The 24,414-nt window shown below is 51.7% G+C and overlaps 2 protein-coding genes across 4 annotated transcripts in view; both read right to left on the bottom strand.

Moving 5' to 3' along the window:
- CENPA (centromere protein A) overlaps positions 1 to 2,129 on the bottom strand; it is a 46,437-nt gene extending 44,308 nt beyond the window's left edge. For both annotated transcript variants that reach the window (XR_009209507.1, XM_032172471.2), the window contains exon 1: positions 1,901 to 2,129. Coding sequence is in view for 1 of the 2 variants with exons in the window: in XM_032172471.2 (XP_032028362.1) it covers positions 1,901 to 1,991 (91 nt within the window). In the remaining variant the exon portion in view is untranslated. The remainder of the gene's footprint in view (positions 1 to 1,900) is intronic.
- Positions 2,130 to 9,214: 7,085 nt separating this feature from the next.
- Positions 9,215 to 24,028, bottom strand: SLC35F6 (solute carrier family 35 member F6). 2 transcript variants are annotated; one of them, XM_032172470.2, is made up of 6 exons: positions 23,882 to 24,028; positions 13,754 to 13,826; positions 12,861 to 13,032; positions 12,406 to 12,618; positions 11,600 to 11,710; positions 9,215 to 10,027 (listed from the first exon to the last, which is right to left on the bottom strand). In XM_032172470.2, exons 1-6 carry the CDS (start codon positions 23,956 to 23,958, stop codon positions 9,558 to 9,560), a joined length of 1,116 nt encoding a protein of 371 aa, XP_032028361.1. In that variant the 5' UTR covers positions 23,959 to 24,028; the 3' UTR covers positions 9,215 to 9,557. The 2 variants fall into 2 exon arrangements, with proteins under 2 accessions (XP_032028361.1, XP_058283008.1); XM_058427025.1 differs by lacking the exons at positions 13,754 to 13,826; positions 23,882 to 24,028 and adding an exon at positions 13,380 to 13,599.
- Positions 24,029 to 24,414: the final 386 nt, after the last annotated feature.

Raw genomic sequence — 24,414 nt, 5'->3', positions numbered from 1 at the left:
CTAGTCGAGGCCATTATTGGCTAAGAGTGAGTGGGGGGAATGGAGCTGTAGGAAGTCGAGGAGGGAGAAAAAGGTATGAAATAGTCATGGGGAGAATGGAAAAGCAAGAATTCCAGACAAAGGCCAGGCACGATGGCTGTTTTTTTTTGTTTTGTAGAGACAAAACAATTTGTCTCTACAAAAAAGGTTTAAAAATAGTCAAGCATGGTGGTGCACGTCTGTCAGGCTGAAGCAGGAGGACTGCATGAGCCCAGGAGGTCAAGGCTGCAATGAGCCAAGATAGCACCACTGCACTACAGCCTGGACGACAAGAGTGAGACTCTGTCTCTAAAATTGAAGAAAGAATACCAGACAAAGGTGGTAGGACTGCCAAGAAGTGTTGACTGCCCATTTGAGATAAACCTTCCATTTAAGCAGGAGTAGAAGGATGCTTCTACCTTGGAAAGCAACAGCAAACATCATACTTAATATTCCTGTTAAAATTACAAACAAGACAAAGATGGCCAAAACACCACTCTTCGTGAGTCTCAGGGCCTTACTAATACCATACAATAATAAATAAAATGTGTGGAAACGAAAATGGAAGATTCAAAAGTTATTTGCAGATGACATAATAGTCTACTTAAAAATTCCAACCGAAGCAACTAAAAAAGACTAGGATGAATGAGAATTCAGCAAGTTGGCTGGAAGCAAAGGTTAAATGTTCATGTTTTGGGAAAGAAAAAAAATCCCATTCGCAACAGCAACATCTAGAAACAACCTACTCCGGCCTAGGCAACATGGCAAAATCCCATCTCTACTAAAAATACAAAAAATTAGCCGGCATGGTGGCATATGCCTGTAGTCCCAGCTACTTGGGAGGCTGAGGTGGGAGAAGCACCTGAGCCTGGGAAGTTGAGGCTGCAGTGAACCCTCGTGGCATCACTGCACTCCAACCTGGGCGATGGGCCTCAAAAAAACACAAAAAACCAAAAAGCTTATAGGCACAGTGGCTCATGCCTGTAATCCCAGCACTTTGGGAGGCCCAGGCAGGAGGATCACTTGAAGCCAGGAGTTTGAGACCAGCCTGGGTAACATAGGGAGACCCAGTCTCTACAAAAAACAATGAAACAAAGAAACTACAATACACTTCCCATCTTCCTCATAGCTACGTAGCAAGAGTTAAGAGATAAGTAAAGCAGCTGTTGCCACCGTGTAGCATACAGGCATCTGCCTCCTCCTGCCCTTGGGTCTCCCATCCACCAGCTCACCATTACAGGCAATGAAGACACAGACTTCGGCCCCGTTCCCCGGACACAAACTCTGGAAGGCAACAGAGTGAGCAGCGCAGAGGGCCTCGGTTCAAGGCCTAACTGCCTCTCCCGGAAGGAAAAAAAAAACCTGAAAGACACCTCCTAAGAGGACTCCTGTTTGAAATCGTCACCGAAAGCAGTCAATACTTTTGCAATTAAAAAATGCACAAAAGTATTGGAAATGCACAGAGGATTGGAAATCCCGTGTCCGCCAGAACAACAAGTTGTGTGACTCTGCTCAAGCTCTCTGGCCTGTGCGTCGGCTTTCTCATTAGCTGTAAAATGGGCACGATATGAAGCTGAGATAACGCACGAACAGTGGGAGGCAATGCCTGGTTGGCAGTGGGCGGTGGGCGCTGGATAACCACTAGTCCTAACAAGAAGACGGCGTTAGGAGCCAAGTGGCTACGCCGGTCCCTTCCCGCTTTCGGAACCGCCTGCTCCAGTCCCTCGCAGGGCTGGCACCGCCCGTGCCCGGAGCGGATGCCGGACGGCGGAACCGCGTCGTCCCCCAGCAGGGAAGGCCACGGGATCGGGACTCGGGAGAACCGGGCTCCGCCTGCGAGCCTCGGTTTTCTCCTCTACGAGATGGGGCCGCGGCCGGTTACCTGAGGGGCCCCGCCGGGAGGGGCCGGGGGTCGGGCTCGGGCTGCGCCTCCTCGGGGCCTCGGGCTTGCGGATCCGGCGGCGCGGGCCCATGGCACGCCGCGGAGGGTGCTGGTGCCAGGCCCCACGGCTCCTGCTCGGGCTGCCTGGTCCGGGAGCGAAAGGCTGGCTTCTGGGGAGCCCAGAGAACGCTGGGCCGCGAGCCTCACAGGAGCCGGTGCTTGGCCGCAGTCCGCGCCGCTCTCGTTCAAATCTCTCGCTCCGCCCACTTCACGGCCGGCGTTTTTTAAAACACGAATCTAGCGACTCCCAGTGGCTGACTCTGGAACGCCCCTTACGTAAGCGACTGCAGGTAGGGCCAATGAGAGCATGCACCGAGATACAAATAGCGGCGGTGATAGGAGGATAGGGGAGACTGACGGTAAAATCAACCAATAGACGCCTAAAGAAGAGGGGGCGGGAAATTCTCCTGCCCTGCTTCCAAATCTGGTTGCTGGTCTTTGAGGGACCGTACTGACATCCTCAGGTGCCCTCCAGTCAAAACACCGAAGCTCAGTTTGGAACGTGGATGGTGTGTTTGTAGAACGTGCTTTTCTAGACAAGTCGCTTTCCTCAAACATTTTATGCTTTGCCCTAGCAACGCAGAGATGGCTTTTAAAGATGAGGAAACAGACCCATAGAGAATGTGACAACCCCATGTCGTATCTGCGACCCTTCCAGGAACTATCCACAGATATACTCAGAAGCCAGTTCAACTGCAGGAACTTTGCTGACGCCTGGGGTCGCGGGGACGGCGGGATCGGCGAGGCTTTGAGGATGAGGTCCGGGCAGGGCAGGCCTCGGCACTATAGCAACGCAATTGTCCCAGAAAAATGATCTCTTCCCTTTGTTGGGGATAATAAAAATTCAAGTCATGTCTCGGTATGTAGAGTAAGGGGAATTTTAATTTTCTAAATTTTATTTCTTACATTTTCTAAATGTTCTACAGTGAACATGTACTGTAATCAGGAAAAATGTTAGTTATAAAATTTAGTGATTTCATGGAACCCTTGTGCATTGCTGGTGGGAGTGCAAAATGCTGCGGCTGCTGTGAAAAATAGTATTGGTGGTTCCTCAAAAAATCAAAAATAGAATTACCAGATGATCCAGTAATTCCACTTCTGGATAAATATCCAAAAGAATTTAAATATAGCCAGGGACTTGAACAGATATTCTCACACCCATGTTGATAGCGGCATTCTTCACAACAGCCCGAAGGCAGAAACAGCCTGAATGCCCGCCAACAGATGAATGGATAAACAAAATGGGGTGTAAACCACAATGTTATTCAGCCTTTAAAAGGAAGGGAATTCCGACACCTGCTGCAACACAGATGAACCTTGAGGACGTTACGCTAAGTGAAATAAGGCAGTCCACCAAGGTACAAATGCTGGGCCGGGGTGCTGTGGCTCACGCCTCTAATCCCAGCGCTTTGGGAGACCAAGTTGTTCAGAACCCCTGAGTTCGAGTTCGCGTCCAACCTGGCCAACATGGCGAAACCCCATCTTGCCGAGAGTGGTGGCTCACGCCTGTAATCCCAGGACAATGGGAGGCCGAGGCGGGCGGATCACCCGAGGTCAGGAGTTCAAGACCAGCATGGCCAACATGGCGATACCCCGTCTCTACTAAAAATACAAAAATTAGCCAGGTGTTGTGGCGCACGCCTGTAATCCCAGCTACTCAGGAGGCTGAGGCAGAATTGCTTGAACCCGAAAGGTGGAGGTTGCAGTGAGCCGAGATCATGCCACAGCACTCCAGCCTAGGTGACAAGAGACTCTGTCTCAAAAAAAAAAAAAAAAAAAAAAAAAGGACAACGCCGGGTGTGGTGGCTCATGCCTGTATAATCCCAGCACTTTGGGAGGCCGAGGCCAGCGGATCATGAGGTCAGGAGATTGAGACCATCCTGGCTAACATGGTGAAAACCCGCTTCTACTAAAAATACAAACAATTAGCCAGGCGTGGTGACACGCGCCTGTAGTCCCAGCTACTCGGGAGGCTGAGGCAGGAGAATTGCTTGAACCTGGGAGGGGAGGGTTGCAGTGAGCTGAGATTGTGCCACTACACTCCAGCCTGGGCAACAGAGCAAGACTCTGTCTCCAAAAATTAAAAAAAATAGGGCAAATACTGTATGAGGTACCTGGAATAATCGAACTCATACACAAAGTAAAATGGTGGTTGCCAGCGAGTAGGGGAGGAATGGGGAGTTAGTATTTAATAGGTGGAGAGTTTTAGTTTGAGAAGATGAAAAATTCTGGATATGGATGGTGGTGATGGTTGCACAACACTGTGAATGTGCTTAATGCCACTGAACTGTACACTTAAAACTGGTTAAAATGGTAAATTCTATGTTGTGTGTGTGTGTGTGTGTGTGTATATATATATATATTCCCCCCCAACAGGGTCTTGCACTATTGTCTAGGCTGGAGTATAGTGGTGCAATCACAGCTAACTGCAGCCTTGAACTGCTGGACTCATGCAATCCTCCCACTTCAGCCTCCTGAGTAGCTGGGACTAACAGGAATGTACCATCACACTTGGCTAATTTTTTTTTTTTTTTTGAGATGGAGTCTCACTTTGTCACCAGCCTGGAGTACAGTGGTGCGACCTCCACTCACTGCAACCTCCGCCTCCCGGGTTCAAGCGATTCTCCTGCCTCAGCCTCCCAAGTAGCTAGTACTACAGGCGTGCGCCACCACGCCCGGCTAATTTTTTTTTGTGCGTATTTTAGTAGAGACAGGGTTTCACCAAGTTGGCCAGGATGGTCTTGATCTCCTGACCTCGTGATCCACCCACCTCGGCCTCCCAAAGTGCTGGGATTACAGGCATGAGCCACCGTGCCCTGCCACTTGGCTAATTTTTTAAAAAACATTTTGTACTGCCCTGGTAACTCTAGCTTATCATATAGCCCTTACTATATAGTCATGTATATATAATAAAGGCATTATATAGTTCCCATGCTTAACAATGGGGATATCCTCTGCGAAATGTGTTAGACGATTTTGTCATTGTGCAATCATAAAGTGCACTTACACAAACCTAGATGGTATAGTGTATTACACACCTTGGCTATATGGTATAGCCTATTGCTCCTAGGCTACAAACCTGTGCAGCATGTTCCTGTACTGAATACTGTAGGCAACTGTAACGCAATGGTATTTGTGTATCAAACATATCTAACCTAGAAAAGGTACAGTAAAAAAACAGTGTAAAAAATGGGCTGGGTACACTGGCTCACCCCTGTAATCCTAACATTTTGGAAGGCCAAGGCAGGAGCATTGTTTGAGCCCAGTAGTTCGAGATCAGTCTGGGCAATGTGGTGAGAACTCATCTCCGCAGAAAATAAAAAAAATTAGCTGGGCACGGTGGTGCATGCCTGTAGTGCCAGCTACTCGGGAGGCTGAGGCAGGAGGATCGCTTGAGTCCAGGAGTTTAAGGCTACAGTGAGATAGCATCATGCCACTGCACCCCAGTGACAGCAACACAGCAAAACTCTGTCTCTAAAAAGAAAAATTTTCCTTCTTCAGTAATAAATTAACCTTAGCTTAATGTACCATTTTAACTTTATAAGCTTTTTAACTGTAAAATCTGACTCTGTTAATAACACTTAGCTTAAAACACACACTGTGCAAGTATACAAAAACATTTTTTCTTTATATCTTTATTCTTAAGCTTTTTTTTCTTTTTTGAGACTGAGTCTCACTGTCACGCAGGCTGGAGTGCAGCGGCATGATCTTGGCTCACTGCAAACTCCGCCTCCTGGGTTCAAGCGATTCTCCTGCCTCAGCCTCCCGAGTAGCTGAGATTACAGGCTTGTGTCACCATGCCCAGCTAATTCTTGTATGTTTAGTAGAGACAGGGTTTCGCCATGCTGGCCAGGCTGGTCTCGAACTTCTGACCTCAGGTGACCCGCCCACCTCGGCCTCCCAAAGTGCTGGGATTACAGGCGTGAGCCACCATGCCTGCCCTCTGGCTGCAGTATCTGTGGCAGAATGGGACAGGCAAGGACTGAGAACCAGGACATCTGACTTTTGCCTGTAACTGGCTGTGTGACCCTTGGGAGGTTCCTTCTGCTTTTTGGGTTTCTTCATTAGAACAATGAATGGAAGACTAGGCAATTGGTATGCTTTTCAAACATTAGATTTTCCACACCAACATTCTAGAGGCTAGCTCCAGACACCCTCTTGTGCCCCTTCTCTTTCATGAAAAATGTCCAATACTGCTGATATAGTTTGGATGTGTCCCCACCCAAATCTCATATTGAAATGTAATCCCCAATCTTGGAGGTGGGGCCTAGTGGGAGGTGACTGGATCATGGGGATCAATTTCTCATGAATGGTTTAACAGCATTCCACTTGGTACTGTCCTCTTGAGAGTGTCCTTGTGAGATCTGGTTGTTTAAAAAGTGTGTGGCACCTCCTCCTGCACCCCCTTGCTCCTAGTCTGGCCACGTAAGATGTGTCTGCTTCCCCTTTGCCTTCCACTGTGATTGTAAGTTTCCTGAGGCCTCCTCAGAAGCAGATGCTGCTATGCTTCCTGTGTAGCCTGCAGAACTGCGAGCCAATTAAACCTCTTTTCTTTATAAATTAAATCACCCAGTCTCAGGTATTTCTTTATAGCAATGCGAGAATGGATTAATTGCCAATTTTCCTTTTCTTTTTTTTAAAAAATAAAGCCAAAATAACACTCTTAAGATCCCAGGTTTTAGACAAGGCAGCTGTAGTCTCTCCATCATCCTCACTGTCCATTTGCTTCTTCCTGGGACAGACACTGTGGCCAAGAGAAGCTGAGGGGACCCTGGGATTCAAAGCTGGTGGAATGGACCCTCTTTTCCCCCACAAGCTATAATAACCTGCTGGAATCCCACACAACCTGAGGGCTTCACTTGTCAACAGCTCCCTTCCCTCAGAGGCTATTTTAAGGCAGGCATTCAGTGTTTTATGACTGAGCTGCCCAGGAGAATGGTTTAAGGCTGCACTCAACTGTTCCAAGGAGCAGCACTGGACCAAAGTCTGCTTGGTTCCCTGAGGTTCCTGATGCCACCCCTTCTCTTCAGGGTGGTTACCTAGAGGACAACAGTACATGAGGCTTCCAGCCCAGCCCTAGAAGATCCATCCCAAAGACCCCACAGAGACCTGCATGGGAGGTGGGGCCACAGGTCTGGTATCAGGTAAACCTAGGTTGGAATACTGGCTCCATAAAGAGGAAGTCACTTAACTTTCTCTGGGGTATGGTTTCTTCATCTGTTCCCACCTCTGAAGCCTATCATAAGACAGAATGAAAGTTAAGCAACTTAACGCAACGCCCAGGATACCAGAATTACTCTAAATGGCAGAATCCTGGGAAGTCTGTCATCTTGGGGGTTCTCTAGGCAGGCAGGTTGCCAGGGGTGGAGCTGAGATCCAGATGTGCTCTAAGTCCCAGTCTGCTACAGAATCATGTGGCTGCTGGACCTGGGGGTCCCCCAGGTCCTTGCAGGAACTGAGAGTAGGAGACTCCATTTGCCAAACAACTTAGAACTTTGGGCCCCAGTTTCCTTGTCTTTAAAGGAGCAGGTAAAGAATTCATAAAAACATGGCCGGGCGCGGTGGCTCAAGCCTGTAATCCCAGCACTTTGGGAGGCCGAGGCGGGTGGATCACGAGGTCAGGAGATCGAGACCATCCTGGCTAACACGGTGAAACCCCGTCTCTACTAAAAAATACAAAAAAATTAGCCGGGCGTGTTGGTGGGCGCCTGTGGTCCCAGCTACTCGGGAGGCTGAGGCAGGAGAATGGCGTGAATCCAGGAGGTGGAGGTTGCGGTGAGCCGAGATCGCGCCACCGCACTCCAGCCTGGGGGACAGAGAGAGACTCCGTCTCAAAAAAAAAAAAAAAAAAAAAAAAGAATTCATAAAAACAATTGACAAGGGCTGCCTGGAATTTCCCTGCAATCTCTCCCAGGCAGAGGAGGCCTCGGAGGTGAGAGTAAGAGCAAGAAAACAGGGACAGGTCTCACTCTGTTGCCAAGGTGTGGTGGCTCAGGCCTGTAATCCCAGCACTTTGGGAGGCTGAGATGGGAGGATCGCTTGAGGCTAGGAGTTTGAGATCAGCCTGGGCAACACAGTGAGACCCATCTCTGCAAAAAAAAAAAAAAATAAATAAACCAGGCATGGTGGTACATACCTGTTAGTCTTAGCTACTCAGGAGGCTGAGGCAGGAGGACTGATTGATCCCAGGAGTTCAAGGCTGCAGTAAGCTGTGCCTGGGTGACACAGCAAGACCGTCTCTTAAAAAAAAAAAAAAGGGCTGGGTGCGGTGGCTCATGCCTGTAATCCCAGCACTTTGGGAGGCTGAGGCAGGTGGATCATGAGGTCAGGAGATCGAGACCATCCTGGCCAACATGGCAAAACCCCATCTCTACTAAAAAATGCAAAAAATTAGCCGGGTGTGGTGGCACACGCCTGTAGTCCCAGCTACTCAGGAGGCTGAGGCAGGGGAATTGCTTGAACCCGGGAGGGGGAGGTTGCAGTGAGTCGAGATCACACCACTGTACTCCAGCCTGGCAACAGAGCAAGACTGTCTCAAAAAGAAGAAACAAACAAAAACAAAAACAAAAACAAAAAAACAGCACAGAAGGGTGGTGCCGTGGGCAGAGGGGTATTTCCAGTGGATGGGCTGTTACTGTTTTCTCAGGTTGGTCAAGATCACAGTCCCATGGAATGCTGGGGCCGGAAGGCACTAAGGCCACAACATCAACATCTACTTCCCAGAGCATAACACCTACTACCCAGAGCAACTGGGTAATGTGCTGGGAGCTACAGTGAGTTTGAGGCAGAGTGTGGGCTAAAACCCAGATCTCCAGATGGGTTTAGGGAGGATCTTAGAAGTTTTAGAAAACATAATGCTTAGTTATGGCTGGGCATGGTGGCTCACACCTGTAACCCCAGCACTTTGGGAGGCCGAGGCAGGCAGATCACCTGAGGTCAGGAGTTTGAGACCAGCCTGGCCAACACGGTGAAACCCCCATCTCTACAAAAATTACCCAGGCATGGTGTTATGCACCTGTAATCCCAGCTACTTGGGAGGCTGAAGCAGGAGAATCATTTGAACCTGGGAGGCAGAGGTTGTAGTGAGCCAAGATCGTGCCACTGCACTCCAGCCTGGGCGACAGAGCGAGACTGTCTCAAAAAAAAAAAAAAAAAAAAAAAGAAAATATAATGCTTAGTTCTGGTTTAAATTTGCTCACTGACTTTTCTTCTTTGGAGAATCAAATCTAGCTTATGATTCATAAACTAGATAACTATGATAATCCAGTTTATGATTCAGATACACTAGGGTGGTAAATTCCTACAATTCAACTTCATGATTTAGCTCTAGTGCTGTAGGAGGGGTCCAGAGAGCTGGGGTCTGCCACTGCACTCAGGCTTGTGGGGGCTGGGTAACACCACCCTGCAGGTTGTAGTGAGAAAAAGAGGACTTGGGTGTTGTTATCTTCTGTGGCAGCAGCTGCCCTGGGGGTTCTGCAGGGAGGGGACAGGGTGAGGCCTTGGGGACAGGGCATTTGGGGCCCACCAGCCTGTGTGGCCTCAGTCTCAGGGTGAAGGAGCACCCGGGTGGCAGGATTCCTGAGGCATCCAGGAAACCTCAGTTGGCATCATTGATGGGAGTCCGGGTGCCACCCAGCAGTCTCTCCTGCTCGCTCTCCTCTGCCGGGGGCCGGCCCCTGGACAGGCGGCCCAGCAGCGGACGGTGTAGCCCATTGTAGAGGGCAGTGCCTATAAGGAGTATGAGGAAGCCAAGGATCTGCAGTGCATGGAAGGCCTCCCAGCCCAGTGCCAGGCTCAGTGCCCAGATGACAATAGTGCGCAAGCTGTCCAGGACCATGCGGGTGGTGGCACTCAGTTCCTTGGTGACGCTGATGCCTGCGAAGTTGAAGAAGGCAATGCTGCTGATGTTGCCCAGCAGTGCCACGGCAATGAGTGGCTGCCGGCCCACCTGGCAGAAGGCGTCCAATGCATCCTCCAGCGTCCCACGAGGGTTTCCACTGAAGGAGCTGGCAGGGATGTAGTACATGGGCACCAGTAGCAGGGAGAGGATCACAAAGCCAAAGAGGCCTGGGGAGTAGAGGAGACAGTTACACTCTCCACCTTCCCCCAGACCCCCAGCACAGCCCACTGGCTTGGCCTCCTCTGATCTCGGGTCATTCCCTCCCAGTGGTCCTCATGCCGGCTCCCTCCTTTCACATCCCTCAGCCTCTCATCAGGAGCTTGTGGCCTATTAGATGGGTTCTAGCTGTCCCTTCACTTTTACTCAGGGTTTTTTTGACTGCATCAAGAGTAAGAAATACATTTTATATTGTGACCCAGTACACGTATGCACAGGTTCATGGACACACACACATACACACACACACACACACAAACATAACCACCCTTACAGTATACAATGCTCTGATATTTAAAAATTCTACTCATTTAAAAATAGAACTGCCAGCTGCAACTGACTACATTATTTTCACAAGTTTGGAAAAACACAGCTTTCTAGTTCAGTGTGTTACTGGTCTGTGACAAGGAGCTTGCGCCAGAAGGTAAGTCCATGCACTGCTTCACTCATTAAGGTCTTGCTAGAAAACAGAAATGAGTGGAAGTAGACTGCATGCTCAGTGACATAGCTGATTCACATTCTGCCTAAGTCCCTCAGCTCACTGGGGGCCAGATAAGAGCTGCTCCCCAACAGGCACTAGCCCCCAGGCCATTCTTTGAAAGCACAGCTCTATCTTGCTAATCTCATAATTTTGATAGTTATTTCCCTGCTCAAAAACTTTCAGTGATTCCTCCCTGACTGTCATTTAAAGTCTAAATCTACTTGGCTGATAGTAAAGTTCCCTAATGACAGGACCCTGACCTACTTAATTCCTGATTATTTCCCCAACATCAAACCTGTACTGCACTCAAATTATTATTATTTTTTGAGATGGAGTCTCGTTCTGTTGCCCAGGCTGGAGTGCAGTGGCGCAATCTCGGCTTGCTGCAGGCTCCGCTCCCCCATTTCAAGTGATTCCCCTGTCTCAGTCTCCTGAGTAGCTGGGACTACAGGCATACACCACCATGCCCAGCTAATTTTTGTATTTTTTGTAGAGACGGGGTTTTGCCATGTTGGGCAGGCTGGTTTCAAACTCCTGACCTGAGGTGATCCACCCGCTTTGGCCTCCCAAAGTGCTGGGATTACAGGCGTGAGCCACCGCACCCGGCTACACTCAAATTATTCCTCACTGGTTTTCAATTTCACGTCCAGCCACTCGTGCCTTTGCTCTGTTTGGAGTTGCTCCTACTACTGCCTGTTGAAATTTACAGCTCGAATGCCACCCTCTCTGTCCTGAGAGACTCAGATAGGCATGGCCAATGAGACATCAGTTGAGCACAAGTGGTCCAAGTTTGAATTCACTGACTGCCCTTTCTTCCTGCTGGTCACCTCCTCTGAAGGCCTTGCATCTCATTCATCTCTGTCCTTGGTCTCCTCTAGCTCCTGGCACAGCAGGTGTCAGAAGATTTGTCAAAACACATCTGGAAGGCAAGGGGGGGCAGGAAGTTCACCCCCCACAAGTGAACCCTGGCACCTTGTTCTGTGCTCAGCTCCCCACGCTCCCTTCTACCCCACTCCTTCCAGGCCCCTGTGCCCACACACACCCTCAGTGCCAACTGCCCGCAGTGGGTGCACATTGTGTTTGTAGACGAACTTCTCCTCTAGCACCATCTGGATGGCGACGATGATCTGGGCCATGATGATCAACAGGTCCCCTGTGGGGAAGAAGGGACCCAGATGAGAACAGGGCTGCACTGGGGCTGGGGGCCAGGAGAGCATGGCCACAGGGACAGAACATGCCAGCCCCTGACCTCTGCAGGGCCCCCTATAGTTCACAGGCACAGTCACCACTGCCGGTCCCTGATTCCCTGGTCCCTGAGGGGCAGGCCAGCAGCACCAGGCTGAGGCCTCCGAGGCCTGCCTGTGTCTAAGAGCTGCCCCACGGGGTAAGACGCAGGTCTTTCAAGAAGCAACGGGCTTTAAGATAGACATTTCTTGGTTGATCCTGACCCTAAGTGACCCAGGACAGTCACTTCATTGTAAAATGGGCTGTGATGCATCCCTTCGGGGCCTGTGGGAGTCACTGTGATGATGAACACACAGTGCTCAGCACCAGGCTGGGCACTTGGTAAGCACCCATTCCTTTCCACTCCCAAATCCAGTAGTTTGTATGTCTGCATCTATATCAAAGGACAAGCCAGCCCCTCGCCCTGCCCAGACTGCCACACATCCTTGGTGGAGCCACATCCCTTTGCAGTCTTCCCTACATTCTATCCATCACCTCCAGAACTACCCACCTCACCCAGGGCTTGGCATATGGCACATGGCAGAGCCTGTATGAGTCTTTGCTGGGCTCCCAAGGAGGACAGGGCAGGATAGGGCAGCCTCGTGTCCCTGCCCCTGGACGCACCTGTGATCACTTCGCTGAGCTTGTGCTGACTGTCGTGCTTGCTCAGGAGGTCAGCCAGGCCCACGACCACCAGCCCCGCGATGGTGGCTAGGATGCCCAGCCACTGGCTCAGCACCAGCCTCCGGCCTAGGAAGGCCACCGAGAACAGGCCAGTGAATATGATCACCGCACCCCGCAGCATCTGGAAGCTGGAGGCACTGGTCATGTTCAGAGCTAGGAAAGGAGAAACAAATGACAGTTAGCTTCCCAAGGCGAAGGCCATCTGTCACTAAGGGGTCTTTGGGGATGGACACATGCCAAGCTCGTAGTAAGTGCTCGATCAGTCCTGCCTATGTGCCTGTGCGTGTGAAGTCTGGTGGGATGAAGTGGAGGCGGGTGGGATGGGGCTGTTTCACCAGTAGCCCCTTCAGCCACAGCTTCCCCTAAGCCCTTCTCAGCCTGGCCTGGTTACTCACCCACATACATGAGGCTGGTCCCTGTCATGTCACAGAGCGCGGGGGGCAGGAAAAGAAGAGGGTTGAAGGGCTGCTGGGGGTCTACGCTGGAGTCCGAGTGCCCTGCGGCTCTGCACCGGAGGAGGTAGAAGGCAGCCAGGCAGGAGAATTCTCCCAGGAACATGCCCACTGCCTGCAGGGATGAAAACCCAAGGACTTCAGAGCTGGAAGGGACCTTGGGGATCATCTTTAACTATTTTTTTTTAATGCAAACTTCTGTCAAACAAGAGCTTACCCAGAACCCCAACATGTACAATAGACAAATGTGGACCAGCCATGGAGGCTAGAGACAGCCTCCTAGGTCTGCCCCAAAGCCCCCATACATCCTGATGAACCCTAAGGCTGTGCAGAGCCCTTTCTGAAAGCCATCCATCTAGGCCAACCCCTAGTCAAATTGCAGGTGGAGAAACCTAGACCCAAGAGAGGCTCAAAGACTTATGTAAGGCCACAAAGCAAGTTGCTGGTAGAGCTAGGGCTTACATTTGAGTCTCCTGATTCTCAGTTCAACAAATAGTGTCTTCCATTTATGGTGTCTGCCCTGTCCCAATTGGGGTCTGGCCTCCCAGTGGATAGAGAGCCAACTCTTGTCACTAGGGTTGATGTTTTCCATGTGTCCTGACTTGGATGTGGTGAGGACATGACCACTTGCCAGGGCTTTTGCAGAGGATGGTGCTCTTTGCCCTCTTCTAGACCTTGGATTCTGCTCTGGGGAGGGAGAGAGAGAAGTGGATGGCTCTTCTGGGAGCAGGAGACGCCTCCACTTCTAGGTCAGGAAACAGCCTGGCCTCATGGGTGGAGGGAGTGCCTGGTCTGAGGCCCGGGAGACAGGAGGTAGGAGGGACAGGGCCAGATACCTGGAGGAAGGGATGCTGGAAGCTGTGCTCTTTGCTCCCTCCGCAGCCCTCAGCCGTGAAATTGTCCGCCCATCTGTAGGAGAGAGAGGGAAGGTCAGACCCTGGCAGAATCCTGCCCTGGTGCTAGTGAAGAGGCTCACACTTCTCAATGTCAAGAGGCCCAGACCTGGGTGACTGGGCCCCAGAGTGGGGCTCCCTCTCTCAAAGGGGCCAGTCTTCACCTCAAGGAGTTTTTTTGTTTTTTTTTGAGACGGACTCTTGCTTTGTCACTCAGGCTGGAGTGCAGTGGCACGATCTCGGCTCACTGCAAGCTCCACCTCCCGGATTCACACCATTCTCCTGCCTCAGCCTTTGGAGTAGCTGGGACTACAGGCGCCCGCCACCACGCCTGGCTAATTTTTTTGTGTGTTTTTAGTAGAGACGGTGTTTCACCGTGTTAGCCAGGATGGTCTCGATCTCCTGACCTAGTGATCCGCCCGCATCGGCCTCCCAAAGTGCTGGGATTACAGGCGTGAGCCACTGCGCCCGACCCAATCCTTGGTCTTTTTATTTACACATTTTAAAACATTACTGTAAGAAGAGGTCCATAGGCTGTGCCAGACTGTCAAAGAGTCCCATGGCATGAAAAATATCAAGAACCTCTGGTCTACAGGAGTATTTGGGCCCTGGGAAATGACCACCTAATACAGACCACCTGCTCACCTTCAAAGAGCCTGAATGGTTTGGAAGATCTTTCTAATGCTGACTTTCAAGCAGGTGGCAAAGACATCACACTCATGGCATGAACTCGAGTCAGCACCCGGCAGATGGTGATGACTGATTATGACATACTTCCCCAATGAGCCTAGACACAAGCCCAGAATCCTTTGCGGCATAGTGCTTTGGGCAGCTTAACCACCAATCACTCTGAACTGTCTGCCATCTGTGCATGAAAATTCTCTGTCTTGAATTTCATCTTTGCTGGGCTTGGTTAGGTCTGTGGAGTCTTGTCTGATCTTTCATTTGAAAGCCCTTTAGGTATCTGGGGACTTGTTGACCTTCTGAATCTTCTCATCTCCTGGCTAAACAGCTCCAGCCTCTCCTAACTTTTCACCCCTGGCCACTGACTTCTGGAAGTACTCTGGTGTACTCAGGCCCAGAGCCAAGAGCATATGATCTGGCCCAGACTGAGGCTAGCAAGGCGTGGCCCCTCCCTCATGTTGACACCCTGGGTTTGTTGACACAGCTCCAAATGCATCAGTCACATCACAGTCAACACGGACCCAGAGCCGTTTCCTGTGGGCCACCGACCTGCTCCCACTGCAGCAAACCCTGCATAGGCAGTGGATGTCTCTAAAGTGCAAGACTTGGGACTTCTTTTTATTAAATGCCTTTCCTTGAAATGTCTTTCCAGGGCAGTCAGATTGCAGTGCACAGCCATTGGCTCATCTCTGTAGCGAGCCTCAGCTCCCAAAGGCGGGGGGAGTCCTCTGGTTCCTGTACCTCCCCCGCAATGCCCCAGAGCATGTGCCACTGGTTGTGCCGCAGTTAGGGTCTAGATTTGACAAAGACCCTGTCCAGCTTTGGCTTTTCTATATGCCTCTGAGTTTGAGGAAGAAAACAGGGCTATGGCAAACCTATTCCACAGTGAGAGACCCCACCAGCTCCTGGAGATGTGGAGAAAGAGGGGTAGTTAGTACTAGGTTTCTTCTAGGAGGGACTAAAATGTTCTAAAACTAGATGCAGTGATCATTGCTTATCCCTGTAAATATATTAAACAATATTGAATTTACACCTTAAATGGGTGAATTGTCTGGTATGTGAATTATATCTCAATAAAGCTGTTAAGATAAAAAAAAAAAAAGAAAGAGGGGTAGTTAAGACTGCTTGTGGTTCTTGGGAATGGCAGGGGCAAAGGAGAGTTGAAGGGAGAAGTTCGGACAGAACTGTTTAGAAGGCAGAGAGAAACCTAGAGCCTGGCATGGCTTGGGGACCAGGCTGTAACCAGTCCCAGTACCAGTGGGGCAAAGAAAGTGCCTGCTATGGAACAGGGAGTCTGGGAGCTGGGGAAGCCTCCACCCCAGGTCAGGAAAACACCTGACCTCATGGGCTGGAGTCTCATTTCTTTCTCTTTTTTTTTAGAGAGAGGGTCTCACTATGTTGCCCAGGCTGGTCTTAAACTCCTGGGCTCAAGCAATCCTCCCACCTCAGCCTCCTGAGTTGCTGAGATTATAGGCATGAGCCACTGCACCCATGGTGCCTAATTTCTGCCTGATTTGCTGGTGGCTCTTGGATCCCTGGCCAGGACAGGACATGGAACGTGGGTAAGGGCCACAGACCCAGCAGGGCTGCTCTCGAACCCAGTCTTGCTTTTGCAGAAAGAGCCCCTGAGAAGGCCTGCATGAGGCAACTGAGTGAAAGAGGCAAAGCAAGGAAGAGAGAAGAGGTCAAGCCTTAACAAGGGCACAGAGCCAACTGCCCAGAGCAAGTGAAGTCAGAGAGATGGGAATCCCCAGGCCAGGAGCCAAGGCTCCTCTAGGAGGGACAAGGGAGCTATTGCCAGGTCCATGAAGGTCGATCAGAAGCTTCAGGCAAGGATTATTGTTTATTTTATTATTATTTTTGTCTGTAGGGGGCAGGTATGGAAGCTGAAGACACGTTTCCATGAGTCCTACTTCCCACCCGAGTCTGAGGGCCCCCTGCTGGTAGAACAAGTTGGTCCATAGGGGAAACACCTCGGGGCCTGTCCTTCCCCAAGTTTGGGGCGCTTCTCGGGGAGCTGACTATAGGGCTGGTGCTGAGCTCCCCACCTCCCACAGGGGTTGTCTTCGCTTTCTCCACGGGTAGGTCTGCCTAGACAGGCCTGGCTGGCAGCGCTCCCGGCTGGGGAAACGGAATCTTTTTGTATCTGAGGGCCTGGGGCAGGCTGACAGCCCAAGGGATTGGGTGTCAGCAGCATGGGCTGCCTTGCCCAGCCTGAGATGCTCAGGCCTGCAGGTACCTTGGGGCAGAAAGCCAGGCTTCTCATCCTGGATTGGAGACAGGCTTCAACTCCTGGCGCAGAATCAGAAAGACCCCAGCCTCACAGGCTAGAACAAAAATCCAGCCCCAGTTTGCCTGGGGATGACAGCAGTGACCCCTAAGGTGGGCAGCACTTTGCTGTCAGTCCTTCACAACGTTTGTTTTTTGTTGTCTTTTGTTTTTGTTCTTGTTTTTTTTTTTTTGAAACGGAGCCTCCCTCTGTCACCCAGGCTGGAGTGTAGCGGCGCAATCCTGGCTCACTGCAACCTCTGCTTTCCAGGTTCAAGTGATTCTCCTGCCTTAGCCTCCCAAGTAGCCGGGATTACAGGCGCCCACCACTATGCCCAGCTAATTTTTATATTTTTTGTAGAGACAGAGTTTCACCATGTTGGCCAGGTTGGTCTTGAACTTCTGACCTAAAGTGATCCACCCGTATCGATCTCCCAAAGTGATGGGATTACACGTATAAGCCACTGTGTCTGGCCAACGACGTTTGCCTTTTTGTTTTGTTTCTTCAGACAGGGTATTACTCTGTCGCCCAGGCTGGAGTGCGGTGGCACAATCACGGCTCACTACAGCCTCAGCCTCCCAAGGCTCAGGTGATCCTCCCACCTCAGCCTCCTGAGTAGCTGGGACTACAGGCATGGGCCACCATGCCCGGCTAATTTTTGTATTTTTTGTAAAGATGGGGCCTTGTTTATGCTGCCCAGGCTGGCCTCAAACTCCTGGCCTCAAGAGATTGACCTGCCTCAGCCTCCCAAAGTGCTGGGATTACAGGTGTCAACCACTGCACCCAGCCCATGTTTCCTTAAATGCACAATTCATAGGACACTTCATGGGGGCTGTCCCGTTAAGCCTTACAACAAGGATCCTCATTTTAGATGGGGACTCTGAGGCTTAAGGCAGATCCAGGGTCAAACCTTGCTTGAATTTATACTCAGAAAAGGCAGAATACAGAGAAAACCCAGAGTTTTGAGTCCCACAGGCTGGACAAGTTACAGGGATAATCATACCAACACTGACAAACTGTCAGAAGCAATACATGATATAAGGATATATACATGACCTGGCACATGGCAGGTATGCAGCAAAACTCATTTTCTGCCCTTTCTCCTCTCCCTTCACTGAGCAGAAGCCATCTCCCCCTTGTTGGGGTCAACGTGGCCCCAGCTCCGCTTCAGCCTGAAAGCTACTGGAAAAACATCTGGAACCTGTCCTGCTGGCTAAGGCAGAGGTGGCTGGAAGGGCCTCAGGCTGTTGTCCCTGCAGTTCACGGAGCCACAATGCTGAAACAGAAGAAACTCAGCCATCAGCTGAACGAAACTCCTTATTTGACAGACAGGAACCCAGCGCCAGAGAGGGCTCGAGGGGCCCACAGCTCCTCAGGTGTTGAGACAGGGCCAGTACCCTGGAAGCTCAGCAGGCAGTCATGCGCCCCCTCCCTGATGCTCTGAAGCTCTCCTGAGTTCCTGCACCCCTAGCTGGTGGGAGGAGGGGGCAGCCCAGCAGGTGGGCCTGTCTTCTCCACAGACACTGCATTCTAGGGGAGATGACCTCCAGGGCAGGAGGCCCGAAGGGCCCTAGCGGGGACAAGCTGAGGCAGCTCCTTTCGGCGGGCAGGCTGGGGAGTGGGCTCTCCGTGCTGGGTGGTGAGTCACTCCCTAGCATGGCCAGGCCCAAACTCAAAGCTCAGCATTCTGGGAGGTGTGCACGTCCATGTGAGTGGGGGTGGCGAACACAGACTGAGGAAGTGGCGATGGGGCTGGCTTGGGCAGATTAGCTGTGGCCATTCTCACAGAATCTCTGCCACTTCCTCTTGTGTCCCCAGCTTGTCAGGCCCAGTGAGTCCCCTTCTTTCTCCTGCCTGGGACCAACAGAAGGGCCAAGGCTTCTCCCCTCTCTGGGGTGCCACAGCAGGTGGCCCTGGCTCCTGAGGTGACAATGGTGAGCCCTCTCATCTCTATGGACTAGAAAACTTTCCTCAAGCTGGGTTTGGTGGTGCATGCCTGTAATCCCAACACTTTGGGAGGCTGAGGCAGGTGGATTGCTTGAGCCCAGGAGTTTGAGACCAGCCTAGGAAACATGGCAAGACGCTGTCTCAACAAAAAATACAAAAATTAGGTGGGCATGGTGGCAGGTGTCTGTGGTCCCATCTACTTGGGGGGCTGAGGTGAGAGGATGACTCAAGGCTGCAGTGAGCTGAGATGGCACCACTGCACTCCAGCTTGGGCAACAGAGAGAGACAGTGTCTTTAAAAAAAAAAAAGGCTGGGCACAGCGGCTCACGCCTGTAATCCCAGCACTTTGGGAGGCTGAGATGGGCGAGGTCAGGAGATGGAGACCATCCTGGCTAACACAGTGAAACCCCGTTTCTACTAAAAATATACAAAAAAATCATCCGGGCATGGTGGCAGGCACCTGTAGTCCCAGATACTCAGGAGGCTGAGGCATGAGAATGCGTGCAGCTGGGAGGCGGAGCTTGCAGTGAGCTGAGATCACACCACTGCACTCCAGCCTGGGTGACAGAGCGAGACTCGGTCTCAAAAAAAAAAAAAAGGAAACCTTCCTCAGTAGATCTTCAGTGTCCAGGAAGAAGGTAGGGCAGGGATCACCAAGTCTATTTTACAGATGAGGAAACTGAGGCTCAGAGAGGTCCAGTGGCTCATCTATTCCCCAGCTCCCAAGCTTCATGAACTTTCCACTCTACTACACTGTCCTCCTGAGTTAAGGCTTCCTCAAGCTGGCCCAACAACCCCTTTAAAGCAATTATCCCACGCCAGTTCATGGAACCCAAGGGTGGTGGGGGCAGCTGCCAAGGGCAAACATTGGAGCTGGCACAGAAAGGACACAGAAGAAGAGCAAACACCTCTTCTCTAGTAGAGGCCTAGTGGTTTCCAGGCTTCCTGCCACTTTCTTGGCAGGGTCCCTGGCCTGGGCATGAAGGGAAGTCAGGCTCATATCCCTGCCTGGCTGGGAGGGCCCTACAGCCTGCAGAACTTAGGAGGGGAGCTGAGCCTTACTTAGTGGGCATCTACTTGACCCTGGCTCTATTAATTAATTAATTATTATTATTATTTATAGAGAACGAGGTCTCCCTATGTTGTCCAGGCTGATCTTGACTCCTGGGCTCAAATGATCATCCCACCTTAGCCTCCCAAAGTGCTGGGATTACAGACTGGAGCCACAGTGCCCAGCTGATCCCGGCTCTTCATATGTAGAACCTCAGTTGGATTCAGGAGACTGGGGTTCTGAAATGAGTACCTGCGGATGGGGTACTGGCTCAGGCAGACAGAAATGGCTTGGCCTAAAGAAGATGATCGACAGAAGGTGCTAGTGAGGAGGTTTTGAGAAAACAGCCAGGGAAAGAAGAAGCCACTTCACAGGGAGGGGCCCCCTGCCAGGACCCAGGGATGGGGCCACAGGGCCAGCATGGCTGGTGGCAGTCTCCCAAAGCCTGCTGAGCGTGCAGAGAGGAAAGCTGACCTGCGGCCCCAGCACAACAGGCAGCACGTGCTCAGATGTGCTTCCTCATCCACTGCCTTTCTTCCTCCCAAGAACCTGGGAAGGGAAACATCATGCTCTTGTCACAGGCCAAGAAACTGCCAGAGACAACCATAGGCTGTCAGTCTGAACCTTGAGTGGCCTGGGCTCCAGCGGGAGGACCCTGTCAGCAGGGTCTCCGGGCTGGCTGAGAGGCTTGCCGCCCAGTCCTGGAGAAAGGACACATCAAAGGCTGAGAGGGCAGATGCCACTTACAGGTTTACAACTTCCACAAGCACAGGCTTGTCTGTCCTGGCCTGGGGAGCTGTGACAGCAAACCCCCAGGAAGGAGGGACTTTGGGGTACCACAGTCATAAAAGAACAGGACTTAAAGTCCTGAGGCCTGGGTTCCAGCCTTCATTCAGACACCAAACAGTTGAATCACAGAAAGAAACTTCTCCTGAGGCCTCCTTCGTAAATTGTGGGGATTAGACTGGATGATTTCTATGCTTTTAACAACTGTAAATGACCCCAAAATGACTGGAGAAGTCCCCAGCCACACCCTCCAGTGGTGGTTAAGAGCATGGATACTAGAGCCAGACCATGCTGGCTCAACTATAAACTCTGCCACTTAGTAGCTAAGTTGAACTTGATTAAGGAATTTAATCATTTCCTACCTCAGTTTCCTTATACAGGAATATCAGCCCCTATCTCCGCCTGTTAGGGTGTGGTTATGAGAATTCCCTGAGTTCACACATGAAAGGGCAGAGCAGGGCCTGGGGCATGTGAGGTGCTCTTTGTGCATGAGATGCTTCTGCTAGTTGTTAGCACATGCTTGTCCATCTGTGCCTGCTGGAAATCGTGGGTCAAAAATGTGATTTCTTTTTTTTTTTTTTTTTGAGACCGAGTCTCACTCTGTCACCCAGGTTGGAGTGCAGTGGTGCAATCTTGGCTCATTGCAACCTCCGCCTCCCAGGTTCAAGCAATTCTCCTGTCTCAGCCTCCCGAGTAGCTGGGACTATAGGTGCACACTACCACGCCCGGCTAATTTTTGTATTTTTAGTAGAGATGGAGTTTCACCATATTGGTCAGGCTGGTCTCAAACTCCTGACCTCAAGTGATCCACCTGTTTCCGCCTCCCAAAGTGCTGGGATGACAGGTGTGAGTCACCGTGCCCAGCCAGAAATGTGATTTCAAATCCATACTTCACATCGGGGTGTACGCAGCTGCTCCCACACGTTCTTTCTCCCTAAGAGTATCCTTCTCGTGGTTTGACCTTAGAACACTGTTTAGGGTCCAATTTGGGGGCCCGTCTTGGGGTGGGAGGATCTTGAGAGGCCCCACACCAGCTGTCAGGCAGGGGACAGGACCAAAAGTTGAGTCTGTCACCTGGCAGTCTCTTTCCTGACTCTCAGGCAGCCTCTAAGGGTGACACTTTCTGGGATTGAGGATCTCTAAGCTTCCTACCTGACTGATTTGGAGTTTTCTAAGGAAGGAGGTGAGACAGCACAGCTTACACCAGCAGTAACTGGCAGTCTGGATTCTCCTTGCAGGCAGCAGCCCTGATGGACTTACAGCCACTCTCTAAGCACTTTACAGAGGCGTTGGCTGGCATGACAGAACAGAAGATTTGCTTTGCTGCGTTCAGATCCTGAGATGGGAGCCCTCAGGCTGGGGCCTCTGAACAGCTAAGGATTCAGCATGAGGAGTGATCCTCAGGAGGATGCAGGGCCTGGGAAGCTAGCAGTTCTCCACAAGGCACAGTTGGCCAGAGGTGAACCAGAGGAACAGGTGGGGCCCACCCAGGGCTCCACCGACTGTGCCCACCGTTTGAGGAAGGGAGAACACTGTGACTGCCGTGTGCGTACATGTCTGTCTCCTCCACCTCAGATTCCAAGCATCTCAAAGGCAGGGATCACCTCTTGGTCACTTCTGTCCCCTTCCCTCACACACGGTAGGTACCTTATACATGCCTGATGAGGCACTTTTCATACCACTGATGGAGTTTGCTAGGTATAAATGCCTCAAAAATGAATAAGAAATGGCCATTTCCCCTTAAAAAGCTCACAGTTTCTCAAAGTGTGAAGCCGGATAGAAAACCTAGGGGACCTGGAACACCATCTTCAGAGTGGAAAAGCTCCTGATGAGGGCTTCTCCACACCACACCGATCCCACCTCGCTCTGGAGCCTGACAGGGCCCAGATGGACATGAGGTCTAACCTGGAGAGGGCCACTGTCCACTGTTCTCCATGTACCTTGGTATCATTTCAGACAAAGGCCACTGGGCACTGCAGCTCTTATGGTGAAAAGGAGGGGCAGGGGCCAGGCACGGTGGCTCACACCTGTAATCCCAGCACTCTGGGAGGCCAAGGTGGCGAATCACCTGAGGTCGGGAGTTCAAGACCAGCCTGACCAACATGGAGAAACCCTGTCTCTACTAAAAATACAAAATTAGCCGGATGTGGTGGCGCATGCCTGTAATCTCAGCTACTCAGGAGGCTGAGGCAGGAGAATCGCTTGAACCCAGGAGGTGGAGGTTGCAGTGAGCCGAGATCGTGCCATTGCACTCCAGCCTGGGCAACAAGAAAAGGAGGGGCAGGAAGGCCCTGCCCTGAGATGGAAACAGAGAGAGACAAAGAAATGCCATCCTGCCCACAACAGAGGGGAGGCTAGGCCCTGTCCCTCAGCCTCATGACTGCCCTGGGTCCTTAGTCCCTAACCTCCTGGGAACTGTCCCCCTGTCTCACCCCCATACATCAGAGCTGAACTGGCCACTTGCCCTCTCTGTCTGAGTTAATGGCACTTCTCTTCTCCCAGGCAGAAACCCTGGAGTGATCCTTGTTTCTTGCTCATGTGGGTCAGGCCTGTGGCCATTTGGCACCTGGTCTCTCCCACCAGTTGTCCCTTCCTTTCTCTTCTCACTGCCATCTCCTAGTTCCCCTCATCTGCCATGCAGCAGTCTTGGAGTGGTTTTGCCTGCACCAAACGACTCTTCATGTCATTGAGTGAATCATATCACTTTCGACATGTCATTCCCCAGCTCAAAAGCACTTTTCTGATTATGGGAAAAAATCTAACCTGGGCATTTGATGCTGGTTACAATCGATTTTGATCTGGCCTTTCCGTAGACTTTCCTTGCCTTAAAGTCTCAGACACATTCCGAAATCCCACCTAAGCTTCAAGGCGCAGCTCTAACCCCTCATCCTTGAAGGGCCGTGGGGCACCTCCCTGTCTGCTGCTTGAGGCCTCCACGCTCACTGGGCCACTCGGCCTGCACAGCCACTACTGTGGCTCGTATGCACAAGTCCTGGGGTCTCTCCCAGATCGTGGAGGGAGGTGCTCAGGCTTGGACGCCAGCACTGGAAGGGCCGCGGAAAGGAATCCGCCAACCCTCCTGTTAAAAGATGTGGAAACAGGCGCAGAGGCTGTACAGCAAATCAAAGCCGGGGCTCGGATCCCCCCGCCGGGGCGCAGCCCCGCTCCGCATTTCCCCGAGCCTCGCATCCCTTGGGTGGTCATAAAGCGCGCGAACTGACCAGGGCAAGTGGGAAAGCAGAAGAAGCCGCGAGGGCAGGGCCAAGAAGTGGGAAGGCGTAGAACGAGCGCGGGGGTCGCCAGGGCCCGCACGCCCAGCAGGGCCCAGACTCACTTTGCCGAGAGCGTGTTGATGGAGCCCGTAACGAGCATGAGCCCGGCTAGGAACAGCTGGTACTTGGTCCAGGCCATGTCGGCAGACGCTGGGGCTCGGTCCACTTAGCGGCGCCCGGCCCCGTCACCCGGGGTCTCCTGCGCGAGCGCTTCCGGGCCGGGTGTCACGTGACCCCTCCCGCTCGCCCCGCCCCCGGGGAGCGCGCCTGAGCCACGGTGCCCGCGCTCTGCAGAGTCGTCCTGGAGCGCTTCGGTGGCCACGCCATGACCCTGGCAAATCATGGCCCAGGTCTTCCAATTTTTTTTTCCTTCTCTTCCTCGCTCTCCCCCCTTTTTTGGGTTTCTTTTTTCTATTTTTTTGAGAAGGAGTCTCACTCTGTCGCCCAGGCTGGAGTGCAATGGCATGATCTCGGCTCACTGCAACCTCCGCCTCCTGGGTTCAAGCGATTCTCCTGCTTCAGCCTCCCGAGTGGCTCGGATTACAGGCGCCCGCCACAACGCCCAGCTAATTTTTTGTATTTTTAGTAGAGACAG

Source organism: Hylobates moloch, unplaced genomic scaffold, assembly GCF_009828535.3.
Source record: "Hylobates moloch isolate HMO894 unplaced genomic scaffold, HMol_V3 SCAFFOLD_13, whole genome shotgun sequence".
In the NCBI taxonomy this organism is placed as follows: Eukaryota; Metazoa; Chordata; class Mammalia; order Primates; family Hylobatidae; genus Hylobates; species Hylobates moloch.
Note: the sequence above shows the minus strand (reverse complement) of the source record. Positions and strands in the feature narration are given on the sequence as shown.

Bases quoted from the DNA above. Each gene is read 5' to 3' on its own strand.
- SLC35F6 (XM_032172470.2), bottom strand. From the start codon at position 23,958: ATGGCCTGGACCAAGTACCAGCTGTTCCTAGCCGGGCTCATGCTCGTT. The intron at 13,827-23,881 runs GTGAGTCTGGGC...TCTCTCCTACAG, and splicing joins ATCAACACGCTCTCGGCAAA to ATGGGCGGACAATTTCACGG. The intron at 11,711-12,405 runs GTGCGTCCAGGG...TCTTCCCCACAG, and splicing joins GCTCAGCGAAGTGATCACAG to GGGACCTGTTGATCATCATG.